The sequence below is a fragment of the Zophobas morio genome, unplaced genomic scaffold, assembly GCF_036711695.1.
Source record: "Zophobas morio isolate AGI-343-1 ecotype UQ-CSIRO unplaced genomic scaffold, CSIRO_AGI_Zmor_V1 ptg000027l, whole genome shotgun sequence".
Lineage (NCBI taxonomy): Eukaryota > Metazoa > Arthropoda > Insecta > Coleoptera > Tenebrionidae > Zophobas > Zophobas morio.
The window spans coordinates 1604199-1630840 of NW_026972132.1; the positions used below are offsets into that span (position 1 = coordinate 1604199).

The 26642-nt window shown below is 30.8% G+C and overlaps 1 protein-coding gene across 6 annotated transcripts in view; it reads left to right on the plus strand.

Moving 5' to 3' along the window:
- Positions 1 to 269: 269 nt before the first annotated feature.
- Positions 270 to 26642, plus strand: part of LOC135136847 (segment polarity protein dishevelled homolog DVL-3) — a 33313-nt gene continuing 6940 nt past the window's right edge. For 5 of the 6 annotated variants that reach the window (XR_010281758.1, XM_064066279.1, XM_064066278.1 and 2 more), the window contains exons 1-8: positions 270 to 632; positions 799 to 868; positions 915 to 1108; positions 8735 to 9067; positions 9117 to 9245; positions 9299 to 9393; positions 9444 to 9554; positions 17327 to 17815. Coding sequence is in view for 4 of the 6 variants with exons in the window: in XM_064066279.1 (XP_063922349.1) it covers positions 472 to 632; positions 799 to 868; positions 915 to 1108; positions 8735 to 9067; positions 9117 to 9245; positions 9299 to 9393; positions 9444 to 9554; positions 17327 to 17815 (1582 nt within the window). In the remaining 2 variants the exon portion in view is untranslated. The remainder of the gene's footprint in view (positions 633 to 798; positions 869 to 914; positions 1109 to 8734; positions 9068 to 9116; positions 9246 to 9298; positions 9394 to 9443; positions 9555 to 17326; positions 17816 to 26642) is intronic. The other variant, XR_010281759.1, reaches the window with a different exon arrangement.

The following is a 26642-nucleotide window of genomic DNA, read 5'->3' on the forward strand; positions in this document are numbered from 1 at the left end:
TAAAACGAAGTGAAACTTTTTTTTAAGTGACGTATTGTTGGTTGCATAAGCAGCCATTTTATAATCGTCATTTTCTAACAAAAGTTTATTTTCTTAGAATAATAAATCACTCAAAGGCGATTTTTCATCCCGAAATAAACACCACCGGGAAGCTTTCGTCCAGACGGACCATAAATTATTTCTCGATTTTTAAAAATGTCGTGCGCGGCCGGTAACGCAGGCCTCTGCAGCCCAAGATAACTCATTTTCCGCAATTTCCGCCCAATTTCCACAGCGATTGGGCCCGCTGCGCTTTTCTATGCGAGGGGGTACCGTGCACGTCGGCACTCACCCCGGCGGGGGCGTCGTGGGGCGGCTGCCGGTTGTTGCCCCCAGATGGGTGGGGATGACTTAATGATGTCGGCCATGTTGTGTTGAAGTGTTTTGCTCCTGTCAAACCCTGTGGTTTTTCTCTTAAAATAAGGGGAAAAAATGGATGAAACGAAAGTAATTTACCACATAGACGACGAGGAGACGCCGTATTTAGTGAAAATCCCGATATCACCGGAAAAAGTGACCTTAGCTGACTTTAAAAATGTGTTAAATCGTCCCAATTACAAGTTCTTTTTCAAGTCGATGGACGACGATTTCGGGTAATATTCCAGTTGGTGAGGGCTGGGAGGCCCCCGTGGCCCGTTTTTGCGGGTTTTGTGCGGTTTTTTGACGGTTTTATGGGGGCCATTAGCCCGCACCATAAACACATCAATCTTGTTTTGACAGCTTGGATCATTAAAAATTTAACGATTCATTCATTTCCAGAGTTGTCAAAGAGGAAATTATCGACGATAGTGCACATTTGCCGTGTTTTAATGGACGTGTAGTGAGTTGGGTGAGTCTTGGCACGTTTTTTACGAATAGTTTTATTCGTGTGGCAGCTGGTTTCAGCCGACGGATCTAACCAGTCGGATGGGGGCTCCCAGTGCACGGACAGCGTCACGCATCCGTCGGAGCCGAGGCTGCCCCCGCAGGCGCCGGAGTCCATCTGCACGGACACAGAGAGCATTATCAGCTCACGACAGGGCAGACGACATCACAAGTATCCCCCCAGAATTAACGGCCACCTTCCAAGGTACAGAGGCGAAAGAGTCGTTACTAACACAGTTTTCGTTATTAAATCACAGATGAAGATGAAAAATACTTAGCAAAATTTTATATGACGTCATGGGTTTTTTGAGGGGCGGAGTTACAGTTTGGACTTTCTCTAATCTTTCTAATTTATAAGATCTTTAGAATGTCTTAGAGTCTTTAGAATCTTTGGAATTGTTAAAATCTCAAGGATCCCTGGAATTTCTCTCTCCTTGAAGAGTTTTTGGAAACTTTAAGTTTTAGAATATTTGGAATCTTTTCAAAAGGTCGGTAAAAAAAAGATATCTGGGACCTGTGGATTCCCCAGAGTTTTTGAAATTCCTGAAATCCTTCTTTTGGTATCTTTGGAATCCTAAAGTTTTAGAATCTTTATGGTCTTTAAGGTCTTTAGAATGTCTGGAGTCTTTTTGCATGTTTGGAAATTTTCGAATTTTTAGAATCCCTGAATTTTCTAGTCTTTAAAATACAATTTTTAAATTACTAAAATCTGCGGATCTTTGAAATTTTTTTAATTCCGGAAATCCTTCTAGTCCTTGGGAGTTTTTGACATCCTTTGAACCTTAAGTTTAAGAATATTTGGAATCTTTTCAGAAGTTCAGTAAAAATTTTGTAATTTATAGGACCTTTAAAGTCTTTAGAATCTTTGGAAGCTGCGCAAGTTTTTAACTTTTTGAATCTTTGGAACCTTTAGAATCTCAAATGTCTATAATCTTTAGAATTTTTAGATTTTCAGCATTTTTAGGCTCTTCAGTATTTCTAGAATCTTAAATATGTTTTACATTTTTGGGATTTTCAGCATCTTTACAATTTTTAAATTATCTGGAATCTTGTAGAATCTCTGAAATTTTTGAAATTCCTGAAATCCTTATAACCTTTAGAACTGTGGGTATTCTAGGAATCCTAAAGTTTTGGGAATATTTGGGATCTTTAAGGTCTTTAGAATGTCTGGAGTCTTTAGAATCATTGGAGTCTGTAAAAGCTTTGTAACCTTTTGAATCTTTGGAAATTTTCTAATATTTAGAGGTTTCTATAATCTTTACATCTTTTATATTTTCGGCATTTCTAGGCTCTCCAGTATTTCTGGATTTTTAAAGATTTTTTGGTTCTTTGTATTTTTAGCATCTTTACAATTGTTAAAATATCTGGAAACTGTGAATTCTCTGAAATTTTTGTAATTCCTAGGATCCTTGCTTTTGGTGTCTTTGGAATACTGAAGTTTGAGAAAATAAAATTTGGAATCTTTAAGGTCTTTAGAATGTCTGGAGTCTTTGGAATAATTGGAATCTGTGAAAGTTTTGTAACTTTTTGCACCTTTGGAAATTTTTGGAATCTTTAGAATCCCTGAAATTTCTATAATCTTGAAAACTTCTAAATTTTCAGCATTCCTGAGATTTTTATTTTATTTTTTTAGATCTTTGAATTTTTAACACCCTTAAATTATCTTAAATATGTGGAATCTTTGGAATTTTTTAAATTCCTGAAATCCTTGTAGTCCTTGGAGTTGTTGACATGCTTGAAACCTTCAAGTTTTAAAGTATTTGGAATCTTTTTAGAAATTCGGTAAAAATTTTCTAATCTTTCTAATTTATAGGATCTTTAAAATCTCTGAAGTCTTTAGAATCTCTGAAATTTCTATAATCTTGAGAATTTTCAGATTTTCAGCATTGTCAAGGTCTTCACTATTTTTAGAATTTTAAATATTTTTGGGATTTTTTGAGATTTTTAGCATCTTTACAATTTTTAAATTATTTGGAAACTTGTGGAATCTTTGAAATTTTTGAAATCCCTGAATAAGGTTTTAGAACATTTGGGATTTTTTAAGGTCTTTAGAATGTTTGAAGTCTTTAGAACCATTGGGGTCTGTGAAAACTTTGTAACCTTTTGCATCTTTGAAAATTTTGGAATCTTTAGAATCCTTGAGGTTTCTTTAATCTTTACATCTTTTATATTTTCGGCATTTTTTGGATCTTTGAATTTTTAACTTCTTCACAATTTTTTAAATATCTGGAACCTGTGAATTCCCCAAAATTTTTGGAATTCCTGAAATCCTTGCTTTTGGTATCTTTGGAATACTAAAGTTTTAGAATATTTGGGATCTTTAAGGTCTTTAGAATGTCTGGAGTCTTTGGAATAATTGGAGTCTGTGAAAGATTTGTAACTTTTTACATCTTTGGAAATTTTGGAATCTAGAATCCCTGATTTCTATAATCTTTAAAAATTTTAGATTTTCAGCATTCCTGAGATTTTAATTTTATTTTTTTAGATATTTGAATTTTTACATCTTTACAATTTTTAAATTATCTGAAATCTGTGGAATCTTTGGAATTTCTGAAATTCCTAAAAACCTTGTAGTCCTTGGAGTTTTTGACATCCTTGGAACCTTTAAGTTTTAGAATAGTTGGACTTTTCAGGAGTTCGGTAAAATTTCTCAAATCTTTTTAATTTATTGGATCTTCAAGATTTTAGAATTTCTGGAATTTTTGGTACCATTAGAGTCTATGAAAGCTTTGGGAACTTTGGAATCTTTAGAATCCCTGAAATTTGTGTGACCTTTAGAACTTTTAGATTTTCAGCATTTCTAGAATTTTCAAGTTGTTTTGGATCTCTAGCATTTTTACCATTTTTAAAATATCTGGAATCTGGATTCTCCGGAATCTTTGAAATTCCTGAAATCGTTCTAGTCCTTGAGAGTTTTTAGCATCTTTGGAATCCTTATTAAGTTTTAGTGTATTTGGAATAATTTCAGAATTCAGTAAAATTTCTTTAATCTTTCTAATTTATAGGATCTTCAAGATTTTAGAATTTCTGGAATCTTTAGTATCCTTAGACTCTGTGAAAGCTTTGGAAACTTTGGAATCTTTAGAATCCCTGAAATTTGTGTAACCTTTAGAACTTGTTGATTTTCAGCATTTCTAGAATTTTTTCAAGATCTTTGGATCTTTGCCATTTTTACTGTTTTTAAAATATCTAGAATCTGGAATTTCTGGAATTTTTGGTATCATCAGAGTCTATGAAAGCTTTGGGAACTTTGGAATCTTTAGAATCCCTGAAATTTGTATGACCTTTAGAACTTTTAGATTTTCAGCATTTCTAGAATTTTCAAGTTGTTTTGGATCTCTAGAATTTTTACAATTTTTAAAATATCTGGAATCTGGATTCTCCGAAATCTTTGAAATTCCTGAAATCGTTCCAGTCCTTGAGAGTTTTTGGCATTTTTGGAATTCTTATTAAGTTTTAGAATATTTGGAATAATTTCGGAAGTTCAGTAAAATTTCTTTAATCTTTCTAATTTATAGGATCTTTAAGATTTTAGAATTTCTGGAATTTTTTATATCATTAGAGTCTGTGAAAGCTTTGGAAATTTTGGAGTCATTAGAATCCCTGAAATTTGTGTAGCCTTTAGAACTTTTCGATTTTCAGCACTTCTAGAATTTTCAAGATCTCTTTTGGATATTTGGATCGTCAGCATTTTTACAATTTTTAAAATATCTGGTATTTAGGATCTTCGGAATCTTTGAAATTTCTGAAATCGTTCTAGTCCTTGAGAGTTTTTGGCATTTTTGGAATCTTTATTCAGCTTTAGAAATATTTGGAATAATTTCAGAAGTTCGGTAAAATTTCTCTAGTCTTTATAATTTATAGGATCTTTAAGACTTTAGAATTTCTGGAATCTTTGGTATCATTAGAGTCTCTGAAAGCTTTGGAAACTTTGGAGTTTTTTGAATCCCTGAAATTTGTGTAGCCTTTACAACTTTTCGATTTTCAGCATTTCTAGAATTTTCAAGATCTCTTGGATCTTTGGATCGTCAGCATTTTTACAAATTTTAAAATATCTGGTATTCAGAATCCTCGGAATCTTTGAAATTTCTGAAATTTTTCTAGTCCGTGAAAGTTTTTGGCATTTTTGTAATCTTTATTAAGTTTTAGAAATATTTGGAATAATTTCAGAAGTTCGGTAAAATTTTTTTAGTCTTTATAATGTATAGGCTCTTTAAGTTTTTAGAATTTCTGGAATCTTTGGTATCATTTTAGTCTCTGAAAGTTTTGGAAACTTTGGAATCTTTAGAATCCCTGAAATTTATATAACCTTTAGAACTTTTAGTTTTTTCAGCATTTCTAGAATTTTCAAGATGTTTTGGATCTCTAGCATTTTTATAATTTTTAAAATATCTGGAATCTGGATTCTCCGGAATCTTTGAAATTCCGGAAATCGTTCGAGTCCTTGAGAGTTTTTGGCATTTTTGGAATTCTTATTGAGTTTTAGAAATATTTGGAATAATTTCAGAACTCCGGAAAAATTTCTTTAATCTTTCTAATTCATAGGATCTTTAAGGTTCTAGAATTCCTGGAATCTTTGGTATCATTAGAGTCTGTGAAAGTTTTGGAAACTTTGGAATCTTTAGAATCTCTGAAATTTGTATAACCTTTGGAACTTTTATTTTTTCAGCATTTCTAGAATTTTCAAGATGTTTTGGATCTTTAGCATTTTTATAATTTTTAAAATACCTGGAATCTGGATTCTCCGGAATCTTTGAAATTCCGATAATCGTTCGAGTCCTTGAGAATTTTTGGCATTTTTGGAATCCTTATTGAGTTTCAGAAATATTTGGAATAATTTCAGAACATCGGAAAAATTTCTCTAATCTTTCTAATTCATAGGATCTTTAAGATTTTAGAATTTCTAGAATCTTTGGAATTATTAGAGTCTGTGAAAGCTTTGGAAACTTTGGAGTTTTTAGAATCCCTGAAATTTGTGTAGCCTTCAGAACTTTTAGTTTTTTCAGCATTTCTAGAATTTTCAAGTTGTTTTGGATCTCTAGAATTTTTACAATTTTTAAAATATCTGTAATCTGGATTCTCCGGAATCTTTGAAATTCCTGAAATCGTTCTAGCCCTTGAGAGTTTTTGGCATCTTTGGAATCCTTATTAAGTTTATGGATTTTTGGAATAATTTCAGAAGTTCAGTAAAATTAGAATCCCTGAAATTTGTGTAGCCTTTAGAACTTTTCGATTTTCAGCACTTCTAGAATTTTCAGGATCTCTTTTGGATATTTGGATCGTCAGCATTTTTACAATTTTTAAAATATCTGGTATTCAGAATCCTCGGAATCTTTGAAATTTCTGAAATTTTTCTAGTCCGTGAAAGTTTTTGGCATTTTTGTAATCTTTATTAAGTTTTAGAAATATTTGGAATAATTTCAGAAGTTCGGTAAATTTTTTTTAGTCTTTGTAATGTATAGGCTCTTTAAGTTTTTAGAATTTCTGGAATCTTTGGTATCATTTTAGTCTCTGAAAGTTTTGGAAACTTTGGAATCTTTAGAATCCCTGAAATTTGTATAACCTTTAGAACTTTTATTTTTTCAGCATTTCTAGAATTTTCAAGATGTTTTGGATCTTTAGCATTTTTATAATTTTTAAAATACCTGGAATCTGGATTCTCCGGAATCTTTGAAATTCCGATAATCGTTCGAGTCCTTGAGAATTTTTGGCATTTTTGGAATCCTTATTGAGTTTCAGAAATATTTGGAATAATTTCAGAACATCGGAAAAATTTCTCTAATCTTTCTAATTCATAGGATCTTTAAGATTTTAGAATTTCTAGAATCTTTGGAATTATTAGAGTCTGTGAAAGCTTTGGAAACTTTGGAGTTTTTAGAATCCCTGAAATTTGTGTAGCCTTCAGAACTTTTCGATTTTCAGCATTTCTAGAATTTTCAAGATCTTGTGGATCTTTGGATCATCAGCATTTTTACAGTTTCTAAAATATCTGGTATTTAGAATCTTCGGTATCTTTGAAATTTCTGGAATCGTTCTAGTCCTTGAGAGTTTTTGGCATTTTTGGAATCTTCATTAAGTTTTAGAAATATTTGGAATAATTTCAGAAGTTCGGTAAAATTTCTCTAGTCTTTATAATTTATAGGATCTTTAAGATTTTAGAATTTCTGGAATCTTTGGTATCATTAGAGTCTGTGAAAGCTTTGGAAACTTTGGAATCTTTAGAATCCCTGAAATTTGTATAACCTTTAGAACTTTTAGTTTTTTCGGCATTTCTAGAATTTTCAAGATGTTTTGGATCTTTACCATTTTTATAATTTTTAAAATATCTGGTATTTAGGATCTCCGGAATCTTTGAAATTCCCGAAATAGTTCTAGTCCTTGATAGTTTTTGGCATTTTTGGAATCCTCATTGAGTTTTAGAAATATTTGGAATAACTTCAGAAGTTCGGTAAAATTTCTCTAGTCTTTATACTTTACAGGATCTTTTAGATTTTAGAATTTCTGGAATCTTTGGTATCGTTAGAATCTGTGAAAGCTTTCGAAACTTTGGAATCTTTAGAATCCCTGAAATTTGTATAACGTTCAGAACTTTTACTTTTTCAGCATTTATACACTTTTGGATTTTTTGGATCTTTGGATTTTTAGCATTTTTACAATTTTTAAAATATCTGGAATCTTTGTTTTTTCTGGAGTATTTGAATTTCCTGAAATCCTGGTAGTCCTTGAGGGTTTTTGACTTCTTTAGAATCCTTAAATTTTAAAATATTTGGAATCATTTCGAAAGTTCGGTAAAATTTCTCTAATCTTCATGATTTATAATAGGATCTTCAACATTTTTAGAATCTCAGGATTTGTTCAGTATCGTTTCAGATTTTCAAAATTTCTAAATTCTTCAGTATTTCGAGAATTTTAAAGATCTTTTGGGCTTTTGAATTTTTAGCATTTTTACAATTTTTAAAATATCTGGAATATGTGGAATCTCCGGAATTTTTGAAAGGGTTTTTGACATCCTTGGAAAATTTAAGGAAAATTTAGAATATTTGAAATGTTTTCAAAAGTTTGGTAAAATTTCTATTATCTTTCTAATTTATAGGATCTTTAAGGTTTTTAGAATCTCTGGAGTCTTTAGTATCCTTCAAATTTCTGTAAGCTTTGAAAGTTTTAGATTTTCAGAATTTCTAAACTCTTCAGTAATTCTAGAATGTTCAAGATCTTTTGGATCTTTGGATTTTTAGTATTTTGACAGTATGTATTTAAAATCTTGGGATTCCCTGCGAATTTTGAAGTTCCTGAAATCTTTGTAGCTCTTAGAGCTTTTGTTATCCTCGGATTCTAAAATTTTAGAGTATTTGAGATCTTAATTAGTAGGGTCTTTAATTTCTATAATCTTTAGAACTATATATTTTCAGCATTCCTGAAATTTAAAATTTTTTTGGATCTTTGGATTTTTAGCATCCTTACAATTTTTAAATTATCTGAAATCTGTGAAATATCTGGAATTTTTGAAATTTCTGAAATCCTTGTAGTCCTTGGAGTTTTTGGTATCCTTGGAATGTTTAAGTTTTCGAATATTTGGAATTTTTCCAGAAGTTGGAATCATTGGAAGCTATGAAAGCTTTGTAACTTTTTGAATCTTTGGAATCTTGGGATTCCCTGAAATTTTTATAATATTTAGGACTTTTAGTTTTAAATTTTCTGATTTTAAAATCTTTTCAAAATTTTCAGAAACTAGATGTTGCTAAAAAATATCAAAAACTAAAAAAAATAAACCTGTCGTCGAAATTTCAGCGGTGTTGCGGGAACAATAACCCGTCACGATTTTCCTTTCCAGAGTTTATGAGACTGCATCCATAGTCAGTTCCGACTTGGAGACCACAAGCTTTCAATCCGAGACGACCGGCCGCCACACGGCGCTCTCGGAATGCTCGAGCGTGAGCAGACTGCACGTCGCCGGGCGCAAGCGACCCCAGCGCCGGCGGAAACAACGAATGCAGGCGATGTCGAGGACGTCGTCGTACTCGAGCATCACCGACTCGACCATGTCCTTGAACATAATCACGGTGACCCTCAACATGGACACCGTCAACTTCCTCGGGATTTCGATCGTGGGCCAGAGCAATAAGGGGGGCGACGGGGGCATCTACGTGGGCTCGATCATGAAAGGGTGAGCGCCGACCTATCCAAAATCCGACAAACGCTAATCTGTGCCGTAGGGGGGCCGTCGCTCTCGACGGGAGGATAGAGCCGGGGGACATGATTTTGCAAGTCAACGACGTGAATTTCGAGAATATGTCGAACGACGAGGCGGTCCGGGTGCTGCGGGAGGTGGTCCAGAAACCAGGGTGGGTTGATTGGTTGAAATGTTTTGTGGTAGTTTTTAAATTGGTTTTTTCAGACCAATCAAACTTGTAGTTGCCAAATGTTGGGACCCCAATCCCAAGGGCTATTTTACTATTCCTAGAACTGAACCAGTGCGGCCTATAGATCCAGGTTTTGTTTGTAAATGGGTTTTAGGTTTGTTTATTTTTGGTGGTTTGTAGGGGCCTGGGTGGCGCACACGGCGGCGGTCAGGGGCGATCCGGTGGCCCGCCCCCCTAGTAGTTCCACGGTTTCTAGCACTTCTATCACCAGTACAATACCAGCGAACGAACGTAAGTAACTAGTCTAGAGTGCCTTGACGTATTATGTCGTTTTTAAGTGTGTGGCTACGAATGACAGCTTCAATGTCTAAATAATTGAGGTTATGTCATTGCAGCAATCCGTCTAGCTACAATTTGTTGTAATTTGTCATTTTTTGAAGTAAAAACTCAAAGTTATTTTTTTTAATGTTTGTAATTTAATTAATTATTGTAATAATAGCACAAACGATGGATATCGTCTATATAATTTTCTCTCAAAGAAAATAAAGGGCGGGTGGGCGGGGCTAGTACTTACTAAGATAAGACTGATTTAATAAATTTTGATGAAAGAAATTATTACTTTATTTAAAAATATCACTATTGGGACGGGGGGCTAATGGAAACCAATACAAACAGGTGTAATTTTGTCAACAAAAACAAAAACTTAAAAATTGAAGAAAAGAAGAAGAGGAAACTTAAAACATGTTTAAAATAGTAAATTTTTGTAGAAAAAATGAATTTTGCAATTAAACTCCGCCCCTCTATCTGACAACGAATAAAAAGTTCATCACAATTGAGAGGGGCGGGTGGGTGAGGCTTAATTTATTTCCCTCTGTTTCTTAATGTATACCTATTTTCAAGGACACGATATCTAAAACATAATTCTAACCTCAAATTTACTATTTGATATTTTAAGTAATTGTTGAAAGAAGACTAGATAACTAGATATATGTACTAAAAAAATCAAAGGGTAAGCCCCACCCACCCGTCCCATCTCAATTGTGATTAATCTTTTTATTGGTCGTGAAGCGGGAGGGCGGAGCTTAAATACAAAGTTCATATTTCTCAAGAAAATACCACGTTGAACATTTTTTAAGTATCCTGTTGTTGAAAGAAACGTGCACATGATGAGAAAAAAAAAATCAAAAATTAAGCCGCACCCACCCGACCAATCTCGATTAATCAATTTTTGATTTTTCGGCTTCGATTTTTCGAGTTCTTGATTTATATATTTTCCATTTCTTAATTTTTCAGCATTTCAATTTTGGGAATTTATCAATTTCTGGATTTTCCGATATCTTAATTTTTCAAGTTTTGGAATTTCGAGTTTTTGATTTTTCAATTTTTCGATATTTAAAATTCTTGATTTTTCACTTTTTCAATTTTTAATTTTGCAAGTTTTAAAGTTTACTGATTCTCACTTTCTCGTTTTATCCATGTTTTGATTTTCCGTTTTCTCGTTTTCTTGATTTTTCAATGTTTCTATTTTTCGCTTTTCAATTCTTCCATTTTTCAGGTTTTTGATTTTTCAACTTTCCGATTTTTCGACTTTTCAATTTCTCGATTCTTCAGTTTTTGCTCCTTCGATTTCTAAATTTTTCGATTCTTCGATTTTTCGACTTTTCGATTTCCCAATTTTTTTTATTATTAAATTTTTCGTTTTGTTTTGTTTTTTTTATTATTATTTTGGATTCTCGGTGTTTCGACTTTGCGATTTTTCAATTTTTCAGTTGTAGAATTTGTGTAGAAAAATATGGGTTTTGCAATTAAACTCCGCCCCTCTGTCTGACAACGAATAAAACGTTCATCACAATTGAGATTGGGGCGGGCGGGTGGGGCTTAATTATTGCCCTCTTGTTCTTAATGTATACCTATATTCAACGACACGGTATTTGGAACATAATTCTAACCTCAAATTTACTATTTGATATTTCAAGTAATTAATTGTTGAAAAAAGACTAGTAATATGTACTATCCATGTTTTGATTTTCCGTTTTCTTGTTTTTTTGACTTTTCAATGTTTCGATTTTTCGGTTTTTCAATTCTTCAATTTTTGCTTCTTCGATTTTTCGATTTTCCAATGTTTTGATTATTCATTCGGATTTCCCAGTTTTTCGCCATTTCAGCTTTGGAATTTTTCAATTTCTCTTTTTTTCTTCAGTTTTTCGATTCTGCAATTGTTCCGTTTTATTTTGGATTCTCGGTGTTTCGACTTCTCGATTTTTCAATTTTTTAATTGTAGAATTTAAAATTTTTCAATTTTTCGACATTTTAATTTTTCTACTTTTTAAATTTTAGGTTTATCAATTTCTCGATTTCTTGATTTTTTAATTTTTCAGTTCTACATCTTGTTTTTCAATTCTTCTATTTTTTTCTTTAATCTCGTGATTAAAGATCTTGATGTTTCGATTTATTGACATCTCGGTTTTTCGATTTTTGAAATTCTTCGACTTTGATTTCTTAATTTTTCGATCTTTTATTTTGGCAGTTTTTCGATTCTTAAACTTTTCTTCCATTTTTCAAGTTTTCGATATTTCGTTTCGGAATTTTTCAATATTTGAAGTATTTTTATTGTTGAAAGAAATCTATGTATATGTATAAAGAAAATCAAAGGATAAGCCCCACCCACCCGCCCCATCTGAATTGTGATTAATTTTTTTATTGGTCGTTACGCGGGAGGGCGGAGCTTAAATGCAAAGCTCATATTTCTCTACAAGGAAATACCACGTTGAACATGTTTTAAGTATCCTGTTGTTGAAAGAAATCTGCACATGTTAAGAAAAAAAAGTCAAAAATTAAGCCCCACCCACCCGCCCAGTCTCGATGAATCAATTTTTTTTTTCGACTTTGATTTTCCGAATTCTCGATTTTTCATATTTTCCATTTCTTAATTTTTCAGCATTTCAATTTTTCGACTTTTCGAATTTCGAATTTTTGATTTTTCAATTTTTCGATATTTAAAATTCTTGATTTTTCGCTTTTACAATTTTTAATTTTTTGAGTTTTAAAGTTTACTGATTTCTCGTTTTATCCATGTTTTGATTTTCCGTTTTCTTGTTTTCTTGACTTTTCAATGTTTCGATTTTTCGGCTCTTCAATTCTTCCATTTTTCAGGCTTTTGATTTTTCAACTTTCCGATTTTTCGACTTTTCAATTTCTCGATTCTTCGATTTTTGCTTCTTCGATTTCTAAATTTTCCGATTCTTCGATTTCTAAATTTTCCGATTCTTCGATTTTTCGACTTTTCGATTTTCCAGTTTTTCAGTTGTAGAATTTTTGTAGAAAAATATGGATTTTGCAATTAAACTCCGCCCCTCTGTCTGACAACGAATACAAAATTCATCACAATTGAGATAGGGGCGGGTGGGTGGGGCTTAATTTATTGCCCTCTTTTTCTTAATGTATACCTATTTTCTACGACACGATATTTAAAACATAATTCTAACCTCAAATTCACCATTTGATATTTTAAGTAATTAAATGTTGAAGAAAGCCTAGATAACTAGATATATGTAGTAAAAAATCAAAGGATAAGCCCCACCCACCCGCCCAATTTTTTTATTTTTCGACTTAGATTTTTCGAATTCTTGATTTTTCTTATTTTCTACTCAATTTTGAGAATGTTTCAATTTTTAATTTTTCGAGTTTTAAAGTTTACTGGTTTCTCAATTTCTCGTTTTATCCATGTTTTGATTTTTCGTTTTCTTGTTTTTTTGACTTTTCAAAGTTGCGATTTTTCAATTCTTCAATTTTTCAGATTTTTGATTTTTCAACTTTCCGATTTTTCGACTTTCCAATTTCTCGATTCCTCAATTTTTGCTTCTTCGAGCTAAATTTTTCAATTTTTGGATTTCCCAGTATTTCGGCATTTCAGATTTGCAATTTTTCAATTTCCGGTTTTTGTTTTTTCAATTTTTCGATTCTGCAATTTTCCCATTTTGCAATTTTTCGTTTTTTTTTTTTATTTTGGATTCTCGGTGTTTCGACTTTTCGATTTTTCAATTTTTGAATTGGAGAATTTTAGATTTTTCAATTTTACATTATAATTTTTCTTCTTTTTAATTTTTGGGCTTATCGATTTCTTAATTTTTCGATGTTTCAATTTTTGCAATTTTTCGATTCTTAAACTTCTCTTCCATTTTTCAAGTTTTCGATGTTTCGTTTCGGAATTTTTCAATATTTCAAGTATTTTTATTGTTGAAAGAAGTCTATGTATATGTATAAAGAAAATTAAAGGATAAGCCCCGCTCACCCGCCCCATCTCAATTGTGATTAATCTTTTTATTGGTCGTGACGCGGGAGGGCGGAGCTTAAATGCAAAATTCATATTTCTCTACAAGAAAATACCATGTTGAACATGTTTTAAGTAACGTGTTGTTGAAAGAAATCTGCACATGTTAAGAAAAAAAAAAGTCAAAGTTATTTTTGTTTTTCGACTTGGATTTTTCGAATTCTCGATTTTTCATAATTTCCATTTCTTGATTTTTCAGCATTTCAATTTTGGGAATTTATCAATTTCTGGATTTTCCGATGTCTTAATTTTTCAATTTTTCGACTTTTCGAATTTCGGGTTTTTGATTTTTCGATTTTTAAAATTCTTGATTTTTCGCTTTTTCAATTTTTAATTTTGGAGTTTTAAAGTTTACTGATTTCTCAATTTCTCGTTTTATCCATGTTTTGATTTTTCGTTTTCTTGTTTTCTTGACTTTTTGCAATGTTTCGATTTTTCGGTTTTTGAATTTTTCAATTTTTGCTTCTTTGATTTTTGGACTTTTCGATTTTCCAATGTTTTGATTATTCAATTGGATTTCCCAGTTTTTCGCCATTTCAGCTTTGGAATTTTTCAATTTCTCTTTTTTTCTTCAGTTTTTCGATTCTGCAATTTTTCGGTTTTATTTTGGATTCTCGGTGTTTCGACTTCTCGATTTTTCAATTTTTCAATTGTAGAATTTAAAATTTTTCAATTTTTCGACATTTTAATTTTTCTACTTTTTAAATTTTAGGTTTATCGATTTCTCGATTTCTTGATTTTTTAATTTTTCAGTTCTACATCTTGTTTTTCAATTCTTCTATTTTTTTCTTTAATCTCGTGATTAAAGATCTTGATGTTTCGATTTATTGACATCTCGGTTTTTCGATTTTTGAAATTCTTCGACTTTGATTTCTTAATTTTTCGATCTTTCATTTTGGCAATTTTTCGATTCTTAAACTTTTCTTCCATTTTTCAAGTTTTCGATATTTCGTTTCGGAATTTTTCAATATTTGAAGTATTTTTATTGTTGAAAGAAATCTATGTATATGTATAAAGAAAATCAAAGGATAAGCCCCACCCACCCGCCCCATCTGAATTGTGATTAATCTTTTTATTGGTCGTTACGCGGGAGGGCGGAGCTTAAATGCAAAGCTCATATTTCTCTACAAGGAAATACCACGTTGAACATGTTTTAAGTATCCTGTTGTTGAAAGAAATCTGCACATGTTAAGAAAAAAAAGTCAAAAATTAATCCCCACCCACCCACCCAGTTTGGAATCAAATTTTTTGTTTTTCGACTTGGATTTTTCGAATTCTCGATTTTTCATATTTTCCATTTCTTAATTTTTCAGCATTTCAATTTTAGGAATTTTTCAATTGCTGGATTTTCCGATATCTTAATTTTTCGATTTTTAAAATTCTTGATTTTTCAATTTTTCAATTTTTAATTTTTTGAGTTTTAAAGTTTACAGATTTCTGAATTTCTCGTTTTATCCATGTTTTGATTTTCTGTTTTTTGTTTACTTGACTTTTCAATTTTCATGTTTTTGATTTTTCAACTTTTTGACTTCAATTTCTCGATTCTTCAATTTTTGCTTCTTCGATTTCTAAATTTTTCGATTCTTCGATTTTTCGACTTTTTGATTTTCCAATTTTTTTTTATTATTCAATCTTGCAATTTTGCAATTTTTCGACTTTGCGATTTTTCGATTTTTCAGTTGTAGAATTTTTGTAGAAAAATATGGATTTTGCAATTAAACTCCGCCCCTCTGTCTGACAACGAATACAAAATTCATCACAATTGAGATAGGGGCGGGTGGGTGGGGCTTAATTTATTGCCCTATTTTTCTTAATGTATACCTATTTTCAAGGACAAGATATGTAAAACACAATTAAATGTTGAAAGAAGACTAGGTAACTAGATATATGTAGTAAAAAATCAAAGGACAAGCCCCACCCACCCGTGCAGTCTCGATGAACCAATTTTTTTTATTTTTCGACTTAGATTTTTCGAATTCTTGATTTTTCTTATTTTCTACTCAATTTTGAGAATTTTTCAATTTTTAATTTTTCGAATTTTAAAGTTTACTGATTTCTCAATTTCTCGTTTTAACCATGTTTTGATTTTTCGTTTTCTTGTGTTCTTGACTTTTCAAAGTTGCGATTTTTGAATTCTTCAATTTTTCAGGTTTTTGATTTTTCAACTTTCCGATTTTTCGACTTTTCAATTTCTCGATTCCTCAGTTTTTGCTTCTTCGAGCTAAATTTTTCAATTTTTGGATTTCCCAAGTATTTCGGCATTTCAGCTTTGGAATTTTTCAATTTCTCGTTTTTTTTCCAATTTTTCGATTCTGCAATTTTCCCATTTTGCAATTTTTCGTTTTTTTTTTAATTTTGGATTCTCAGTGTTTCGACTTTTCGATTTTTCAATTTTACATTATAAGTTTTCTTCTTTTTAAATTTTGGGCTTATCGATTTCTTGATTTTTTAATTTTTTTGTTCTATATTTGTTTTTCAATTCTTCTATTTTTTTTTAATTCCGCATTTCTCCTATTTTACCATTTCTTGATGTTTCGATTTATTGACATCTCGGTTTTTCGATTTTTAAATTCTTCGACTTTGATTCCTCAATTTTTCGATCTTTCAGTTTTGGTAAAAATTTTTATTCTTAAACTTTTCTTTCACTTTTCAAGTTTTCGATATTTCAGTTTCGGATTTTTTCAAAATTTCGATTCTTTAATTTCTTTATTTTTCGATTTCTCGAATTTTCGAGATTCCGATGTTTCGATTTTTTATTATTCAATTTCTCTCTTTTTATTTATTTATTTTTTTATTTAAAATTTTTCAGTTTTTTAATTTTTAGATTTTTCGGTTTATCGAGAAGACTAGATATATGTACTAAGAAAATCAAAGGATAAGCCCCACCCACCCGCTCCATCTCAATTGTGATTAATCTTTCTTATTTTCTACTCAATTTTGAGATTTTTTCAATTTTTAATTTTTCGAGTTTTAAAGTTTACTGATTTCTCAATTTCTCGTTTTATACATGTTTTTTTTAATTTTTCGTTTCCTTGACTTTTCAAAGTTTCAATTTTTCAGGTTTTTGATTCCCGATTTTTCGACTTTTCAATTTCTCGATTCCTCAATTTTTGCTTCTTCGATTTCTAAATTTTTCGATCAATTTTTCGATTCTGCAATTTTCCTATTTTGCAATTTTTCGTTTTTTTTTTTTTTTGGATTCTCAGTGTTTCGACTTTTCGATTTTTCAATTTTACATTATAATTTTTCTGTTCTATATTTGTTTTTCAATTCTTCTATTTTTTTTTTAATTCCCCAATTCTCGTATTTTACCATTTCTTGATGTTTCGATTTATTGACATCTCGGTTTTTCGATTTTTCAATTCTTGAATAAGCCCCACCCACCCGCCCCATCTCAATTGTGATTAATTTTTTATTCGTCGTGAGGCGCGAGGGCGGAGCTTAAATATAAAGTTCATATTTCTTTACAAGAAAATACCATGTTGAACGTGTTTTAAGTATCATGTTGAAAGAAAACTACACATATTAAGAAAAAAAAGTCAAAAATTAGGCCCCACCCACCCGCCCCGATCTCAATTTTGGTGCATTTTTTATTCGTTATGAGATCGGTGGGCGGAGCTTAACTGCAAAGTCCCTATGTTTGAGAAATGATCATATTGTAGAAAATAGACCATTTTGAGAAAATATCGGGAATGATTTTGATAAAAAAGCTTGTTATTATTCTCGTCGTTAGGCTTTCCAGATCTGGAGGAACCCCTCACCGTCAACACGCCCATGTCCACGGTAGTACAGGCCATGCAGCGGCCCGACAGCGGCCTGGAGATCCGGGACAGGATGTGGCTCAAAATAACGATACCCAACGCCTTCATCGGCACCGACATGATCGACTGGCTCCTGGCGCACGTCGAGGGGTTCCAGGAACGGAGGGACGCCAGGAAGTACGCGTCGCACCTGCTCAAGGCCGGCTTCATAAGGCACACGGTGAACAAGATCACCTTCTCGGAGCAATGCTACTACATCTTCGGGGATCTGTGTTCGGCGATGAGCAATCTGAAGATCCAGGGGGACACCGACTCGGTGGGGCCGCTCCCGAACGTCCCCAACTATATGCCGTACAGCGGGACGTACAACCCTCTGGAGTACATGCCGATGCCGTTTTACACGGCGAGCGAGAACACGGTGTATGGGTATAATCGTGAGGAGTCGGTGTTGAGCGGAAGCGGTGAGTGTTTTTCGTATTATTGTATTCAGCGACATTTATTTTTTTATAATCGTGAGTACTTAGCGAGGACAACAATAAGTACCACTCTATTGTTTTGTTTTAACACAAACGCGTAAACACAGTCGTTACCTTGTAGCATAATCTCGAACTGTGTAAGTTTCCGTTATTTTGTACATAATTACGTATTGTGGGTTGCAGTACTTTCAGGAGTACTGTCTGCAGAGTTACAAATTCCGTGAAATTTTCCGCTAGCAATAAGCCCAGGAATTCAATAAAATGATCGATTTCTCATTGTCCAGAGTTCTTATTAAACACAATAACGCATTACCAAAATCAATCATCGTTAATTTTTTTATATCTGCGTTTGACGAATCAGAACGAAATGCCAAACCACTTTCATTAAATTTTAATTAAAAAAAAACCTATTCAGCGCTTACGAAACGCCGCTTACGTAAGAAACGCAACTGTAACCAATTAAACCATTTCCATTTAAGCCACTACACGAACTAAGTGCAGTGATGCAACCAATTAAATCATTTTCAGTGGATAGTTAAGATATCACGTGTTTACTTAAGTAACAAAAAATTATAGATAATTGAAATCGGTTGTATTTTTCGTCTTCCGTTGCAATATGGAGCGTTATCGTGGTGTGTTCGTGTCACTCGCGATTAATTTATTATTCAGCAGACAGGATTTAAATGTGTGATATACGATGTGATGAATGTTTCAACGTCCTGATTAGGACGAACTTGGGGAATTACTTTGTTCTTGGGTTGGAAGAGCATTACGCACTTGTTAAACATTAACTTTCGCGTGGAGTTTGTTCTGGAATTTCGTGCAAACATTAATCTCACAAAGCAAATATTTTATTATCAAAATTGTTCAAACAGCTCACTGCGCAAAAATCATCCGCACGTGAATGCACAATTATTGCGAAATAGGTTGTGGATTTTAGACCTTCAGCATTTCCTGGGCTGTTTTTTGGTCTATAATTACACTGTTTGGAAGTAAATCCACGTTATAGAGCATTTTATTGCCCAATTAAACCTTGTAATGCGATCTTTTTTTGAAAAAATGCATGCGTCCTTTGTGCAGCCAGCTCGACAAGGAACCGCGCACTCCGCTTCCGCCACGTGTTTCTGTGTTATTTAACCTCAATTCTGTTTAAATGTTCACTTTCTGTGATTCTGATTTTAAACTACAACTGAACAAGTGTTAAAGTTTCAAGAAGAGCAATAAACAACATTTAAATTCGACATACACTCTCGTGAAATTTTATTTAAATTCTCCATCTTTTTATTATTCAGTTTTTGGTTTTTCAATTTTTCAACTTTCGGCCTTTGAATTTTCAATTTTTTTGGTTTTTCAATTTCCCCTTCTTTTCGATTTTCCATTCTTCAATTTTGTCGATTTTACAATCTTTCCAATTTTCAGTTTTTTTCGTCTTTTGTCTTTTTCAGTGGTTCATTGCGTCTTTTTTGGATTTTCAGATTCTCGATTTTTTTCGATATTCCATCTTTTCAATTTTTGGAATTTGCGTTTCTTGAATTTTTCGTCTCTTGAATTTTTCATTTCTTCAGCGTTTCAATTCTCCATCTTTTGTTATTCAGTTTTTGGTTTTTCAATTTCCCCTTTCTTCTTTTCGATTTTGCATTCTTCAATTTTGTCGATTTTACAATCTTTCCATTTTTCAGTTTTTTTCGTCCTTTGTCTTTTTCAGTGGTTCATTGCGCCTTTTTTGGATTTTCAGATTTTCGATTTTTTTTAGATATTCCATCTTTTCAATTTTTGGAATTTGCGTTTCTTGAATTTTTCGTCTCTTGCATTTTTCATTTCTTCAGCGTTTCGATTCTTCATTTTTTCATTATTCAGTTCTTCGTTTCTTCAATTTTTCGATTTTTTGTCTTTTAAATTTTCAATTTTTTCAGTTTTTTAATTTTCCATTTCTTCATTTGGATTTCCATTCTTCAATTTTGTCGATTTTAGAACCTTTCCATTTTTCAGTTTTTTCATCTTCTGACTTTTTCAATGTTTCGTTGCGCCTTTTTTTGATTTTTCAGATTCTCTTTTTTTTAGATTTTTCAGTTTTTCAATTTTTCCAATTTTTGTTTCTTGAATTTTTCGTCTCTTGAATTTTTCATTTCTTCAGCGTTTCAATTCTCCATGTTTTTTTTATGTTTATTAAATTTTTCAACTTTCGGCCTTTGAATTTTCAATTTTTTTGGTTTTTCAATTTCCCCTTTCTTCTTTTCGATTTTGCATTCTTCAATTTTGTCGATTTTACAATCTTTCAATTTTGTCGATTTTACAATCTTTCCATTTTTCAGTTTTTTTCGTCCTTTGTCTTTTTCAGTGGTTGATTGCGCCTTTTTTGGATTGTCAGATTCTCGATTTTTTTTAGATATTCCATCTTTTTTGGAATTTGCGTTTCTTGAATTTTTCGTTTCTTGCATTTTTCATTTCTTCAACGTTTCGATTCTTCATTTTTTCATTATTCAGTTCTTCGTTTCTTCAATTTTTCGATTTTTTCTCTTTTAAATTTTCAATTTTTTCAGTTTTTCAATTTTTCATTTCGATTTCCATTCTTCAATTTTGTCGACTTTAGAATCTTTCCATTTTTCAGTTTTTTCATCTTCTGAGTTTTTCAATGTTTCGTTGCACCTTTTTTTGCTTTTTCAGATTCTCTTTTTCTTAGTTTTTTCTTTTTTTCAATTTTTCCAATTTTTGTTTCTTGAATTTTTCGTCTCTTAAATTTTTCATTTCTTCAGCGTTTCAATTCTCCATCTTTTTATTATTCAATTTTTGATTTATTGAATTTTTAAACTTTCGGTCTTTGAATTTTCAATTTTTTTGGTTTTTCAATTCCACCTTCTTTTCGATTTTCCATACTTCAATTTTGTAATCTTTCCATTTTTCAGTTTTTTCCGTCCTTTGTATTTTTCAGTGGTTCATTGCGCCTTTTTTGGATTTTCAGATTCTCGATTTTTTTTCGATATTCCATCTTTTCAATTTTTGGAATTTGCGTTTCTTGAATTTTTAGTCTCTTGCATTTTTTCATTTCTTCAACATTTCGATTCTTCATTTTTTCATTATTCAGTTCTGCGTTTCTTCAATTTTTCAATTTTTAATTTCTTCATTTGGATTTCCATTCTTCAATGTTGTCGATTTTAGAATTTTTCCATTTTTCAGTGTTTTCATCTTCTGACTTTTTCAATGTTTCGTTGCGCCTTTTTTTGATTTTTCAGATTGTCTTTTTTTTAGATTTTTCATCTTTTCAATTTTTCCAATTTTTGTTTCTTGAATTTTTCGTCTCTTGAATTTTTCCTTTCTTCAGCGTTTCAATTCTCCACCTTTTTATTATTCAATTTTTGGTTTATTCAATTTTTCAACTTTCGGCCTTTGAATTTTCAATTTTTTTGGTTTTTCAATTTCCCCTTTCTTCTTTTCGATTTTCCATTCTTCAATTTTCTCGATTTTACAATCTTTCCATTTTTCAGTTTTTTCCGTCCTTTGTCTTTTTCAGTGGTTCATTGCGCCTTTTTTGTATTTTCAGATTCTCGATTTTTTTCGATATTTCAATTTTTGGAATTTGCGTTTCTTGAATTTTTCGTCTCTTGCATTTTTCATTTCTTCAACGTTTCGATTCTTCATTTTTTCATTATTCAGTTCTTCGTTTCTTCAGTTTTTCGATTTTTTGTCTTTTAAATTTTCAGTTTGTTCAGTTTTTCAATTTTCCATTTCTTCATTTGGATTTCCATTCTTCAATTTTGTCAATTTTAGAACCTTTCCATTTTTCAGTTTTTTCATCTTCTGACTTTTTCAATGTTTCGTTGCGCCTTTTTTTGATTTTTCAGATTCTCTTTTTTTTTAGATTTTTCATCTTTTCAATTTTTCCAATTTTTGTTTCTTGAATTTTTCCTCTCTTGAATTTTTCATTTCTTCAGCGTTTCAATTCTCCATCGTTTTATTATTCAATTTTTGGTTTATTGAATGTTTCAACTTTCGGCCTTTGAATTTTCAATTTTTTTGGTCTTTCAATTTTCCCTTTCTTCTTTTCGATTTTCCATTCTTCAATTTTCTCGATTTTACAATCTTTCCATTTTTCAGTTTTTTTCGTCCTTTGTCTTTTTCAGTGGTTCATTGCGCCTTTTTTGGATTTTCAGATTCTCGATTTTTTTCGATATTCCATCTTTTCAATTTTTAGAATTTGCCTTTCTTGATTTTTTCGTCTCTTGCATTTTTCATTTCTTCAACGTTTCGAATCTTCATTTTTTCATTATTCAGTTCTTCGTTTCTTCAATTTTTCGATTTTTTGTCTTTTAAATTTTCAATTTTTTCAGTTTTTTTCAATTTTCCATTTCATTTGGATTTCCATTCTTCAATTTTGTCGATTTTAGAATCTTTCCATTTTTCAGTTTTTTCATCTTCTGAGTTTTTCAATGTTTCGTTGCGCCTTTTTTTGATTTTTCAGATTCTCTTTTTTTAGAGTTTTCATCTTTTCAATTTTTCCAATTTTTGTTTCTTGAACTTTTCGTCTCTTGAATTTTTCATTTCTTCAGCGTTTCATTTCTCCATGTTTTTATTATTCAATTTTTGGTTTATTGAATTTTTCAACTTTCGGCCTTTGAATTTTCAATTTTGTCGATTTTACAATCTTTCCATTTTTTGTCCTTTGTATTTTCAGTGGTTCATTGCAAATTGAAGAATCCAAAAAAAAATCAAAAATTTCCAAAGTTGAAAAACAAAAAATTCAAAAATTCAAAAATTTGAAAATTCAAAAATTTTAATTTCGAAACTCGAAAAATTGAACAAGAAACTGGAAGATCGAAAAATTAAGAAATCAAGAAAACGAAATTTGAAAAATCGAATATATGAAAAATCTGAAAATTGCAAAAATGAAAAATTACAAAATCGAAACATTAATAGTTCAAAAACTACAAAATTTTGGGAGTGACATATACAAAAAAATGTAGATCTAAAAATTAAAAATCCAAAAGAATTGAAAAGTCTTAAACTGAGGAGTGGAAAAATTGAAAAATTGAGAAATCGAAAAGAAATGAAACCAATTTTTTCAATTCGAATGTCGAAAAAAATCGAAAATTCGATGAATAGAAAACTTGAAAATCCAAGAAATCGGAAAAGGAAAATCGAAAACCTAAAAATCCAAGAAAGGAAATATCGAAAAAAGAAATATAGAAAGTCGAAAATTCGAGAATCAAAATTAAAAAAACTTGAAAATCCAAAAATCGAAAACTCCAAATTTGGAAAATTGAAAAGTTGAAAAATCTAAAAGCCGAAAAGTTGAAAAATCGAATAACTGCGAAACTGAAACATCGAAATATTGAAAAACTGAAACACCGAGAAATCGAGAACTCGAAAAATAAAAAAATGAAAAATAAAAAAACGAAAAATCGAAAAGTAAAAAAATCAAAATCTGAATCTGAAGAGCGGAAAAATTGAAAAAAACCACTAATCAAAAATTCCTAAATTCAAAAATTTTGAAAATTGAGAAATTGAACAAGAATGAAACCAAGTGAAAATTCGAATAGCGAAAAAAATCGAAAATTCGATGAATCAAAAATTCCAAATCATGAAAATCCCAGAAATCGGAAAAACGATAAATGGAAAATCTAAAAAACGAAGAATCGAAATGTAGAAAAAGACATCGAAAGTTGAAAAATCAAAATTTTTAAAAATCTAATATCGAAAAATCTTATCAAATACTAGCCCCACCCACCCACCCTCTATTTTTTTGGAAGCTATGTGATTTGCCAAAATCAGTCTTATCGTAGTAAGTACTAGCCCCGCCCACCCACCCCCCTCTTCTCATTCTTGTGAGTCATTTAATTCTTTTCAGTATAAGATCATTCATTTGATTCATTTCGGATGAAATGAATCACTGAAAAGGAGGCGGGGTGGGTGGGTGGGGCCAAGTATATTCAAAAGTTGTCCAATTAATTCCCGGAAATGGCTGAAAAATGGTCGAAAATGTTAAAGGTGCTAACATCAGTTTCAACTCATCTTCGTTTCTTCAATTTTTCGTCGAATTTTTAAATTTTTCGGTTTTCCAATTTTCCATTTCTTCTTTTGGATTCTCCATTTTTCAATTTTGTCCATTTTACAATCTTTACAATGTTCGTTTTTTTCTTTATCCTTTGAATTTTTCGATTTATCGTTTCTTCAATGTATTGATTTTTAGTTTTCCGATTTTTCATTTTTTCATTTCTTTTTTCGATTGTTGATCTATACAATTTTTCGTTTTTACAAAATTTCGATTTTTCATTCGATGTACAATTTTTCCATTTTTCGATTTACAATTTTTCAGGTGGCTCGATCTTAAAATTTTCAACTTGAATTTTCCGATTATTCGAAAAATCAAAAATCGATAAGTTAAAAAATCGAAAACTGAAAAATTGAAACTTCGTAGTAATGGAAGGGTTCACAAAAAATTACAGTGGAGTTATTTTTTAAATTCACATAACAATATTTTGTGGAAAGATACATAAAAGTACAGTTTTTTTTTAACACTGTAGAGTAATACTCTATTTATATGCATTGGTAAAAAACTTCAAGACAATCGGAAACTTCGAAAACAGACAATAAAATACATGGGGTGTTCCATTAAAAAAAAAACAAGAATTTATTTGTTATGTCTAAAAAACAGAACACTCTGTACTGTTGAAAATAATTTTAATGCTTGGACTTGTTTTTATTTTAAATAATTAATGAGATATCGAGTTAGTGACTCACCCTGTATATTTTACGTATTTAGATTATTACAAAAGTACAAAAATAAATCAGCCACACAGAATTATTTACTGATCAACAATTTTCAACATATTTGCGTTTTTTATATCTAAAATGGCCATATTTAAATAAAAGCTCTCAAGTCCGCCATATTTAAAGATGGGGTCTGGGATTTTGCACAAAAATTTTTAGTGTATTTGCCTTGACAAACGTGTAAAAACCGAGAAATATGTTAATTTGTTTATACAGGGTGATTAAATTTCTAAATTTAGAGTTTGTCGTATTTTTCAAATGGGACACCCGTATTTAAAAAAAAACTTAAAAATTTGAAAAATTGAGAGATTGGAAGATCAAAAAAACGAGAAATCGCAAAGTAATCAAGTCGAAAAATTGGAAAAGCGGAAATCTCAAAAAACGAAAAAATGGAAAACTGGAAAAACTGAGAAACCGAAATAGGCCAAAATAAAAAAGATTGAAGAATCTAAAATTTAAAAATTCAAAAATTGAAAAATCGAAAGGTAGAATCCAGAAGTCAAAAATAGAAAAGCCGAAGAATTCAAATATTGAAAAATCCTAAAACTGAAATATCTAAAAACTGAAAAATCGAAAAATCAAAAAGTGAAGTCGAAAAATAGAAACCTTAAAAAATCGAAAAATTGAAAAATCAAAAACCTGAAAAATCAAAAAATTAAAGAATTGAACAGGAAAATCTAAACACTAGAAGGTCAAGAAATGGGAAAATCAAAACATCGATTCATTGAAAAATCGAAAAATTGAGAGTTTATAAAAATCAAATTTGAAAAATTAAAAAATCGAAAATTTGACAAAAAGACAATTGAAAAACAGAAAATCTAAAACCGGGAAGTCGAAATATCGATAGATTGAGAAATCAAAACATTTGAAAAATTCGAAAACTTGGAAAAATTGAAATATCGAAGAACTGAAATGAAAAATCGAGAAGTCGAAAAATCTAAAATTTTAAAAATTGAAAAAATCAAAAATTTAAAAATCGAAAAAGTAAAAAAAATCGACACATCGAAAAATGAAGGAGTCAAAAATCGAAAAGTCAAAGAATGGAAATATTGAAAACTCCCAAAACTGAAAATTGAAAGAAAAACTGAAAAATGGAAAACCTGGAAAATCCGAAAACTGAAATATCCAAAAACTAAGGACCTAAAAAGTCGAAAAATTGAGCAAGCGAGAAATACAAAAAAAAAGTGAACTCGAAAAATCGAAACCCTAAAAAAACTAAAAATTGAAAAATCAAAAACCCAAAAAATCGAAGAACAGGAATATCGAAAAAAGTCAAGAAATAGGAAAATCAAAACATCGATTAATTGAAAAATCGAAAAATTGAAAAAACGACAATTGAAAAACAGAAAATCTAAATCCGGGAAGTCGAAACATCGATAGACTAAGAAATCAAAACATTTGAAAAATTCGAAAACTTGAAAAACAGAAATATCAAAGAACTGAAATGAAAAATCGAGAAATCGGAAAATCTAAAATTTTAAACATTTGAAAAATTGAAATATGGAAGAGCTGAAATGAAAAATCGACAAATCGAAAAATCGAAAATTTTAAATATTGAAAAATTAAAATACCAAAAAATTGAGAAATCTAAAATTTAAAAATCGAAACAGCAAAAAGTCGACACATCGAAAAATCCAGAAGTCCAAATTGGAAAAGTCGAAGAACAGAAATATTGAAAAATCAAAAACCTGCAAAATCGTAAGATCGAAAAATTGAATAACAAGTAAACTGAAAAATCCCAATACTGAAATGTCCGAAAACTGAGAAATTAAAAAACTGAAAAATTGAGAAATCGATAAATCAAAAAAGTGATGTCAAATCGAAACCTGACAAAATAGAAAAATTGAAAAACTAAAAATCTGAAAAATCAATTAATTGAAAAATCGACAAATAAAGAGTTTATAAAAGTCAAAAAATCAAAAACCTGAAATATCGAAGTACAGGAATATCGAAAAAAGTCAAGAAATGGGAAAATCAAAACATCGATTAATTGAAAAATCGAAAAATTGAAAAAACGACAATTGAAAAACAGAAAATCTAAATCCGG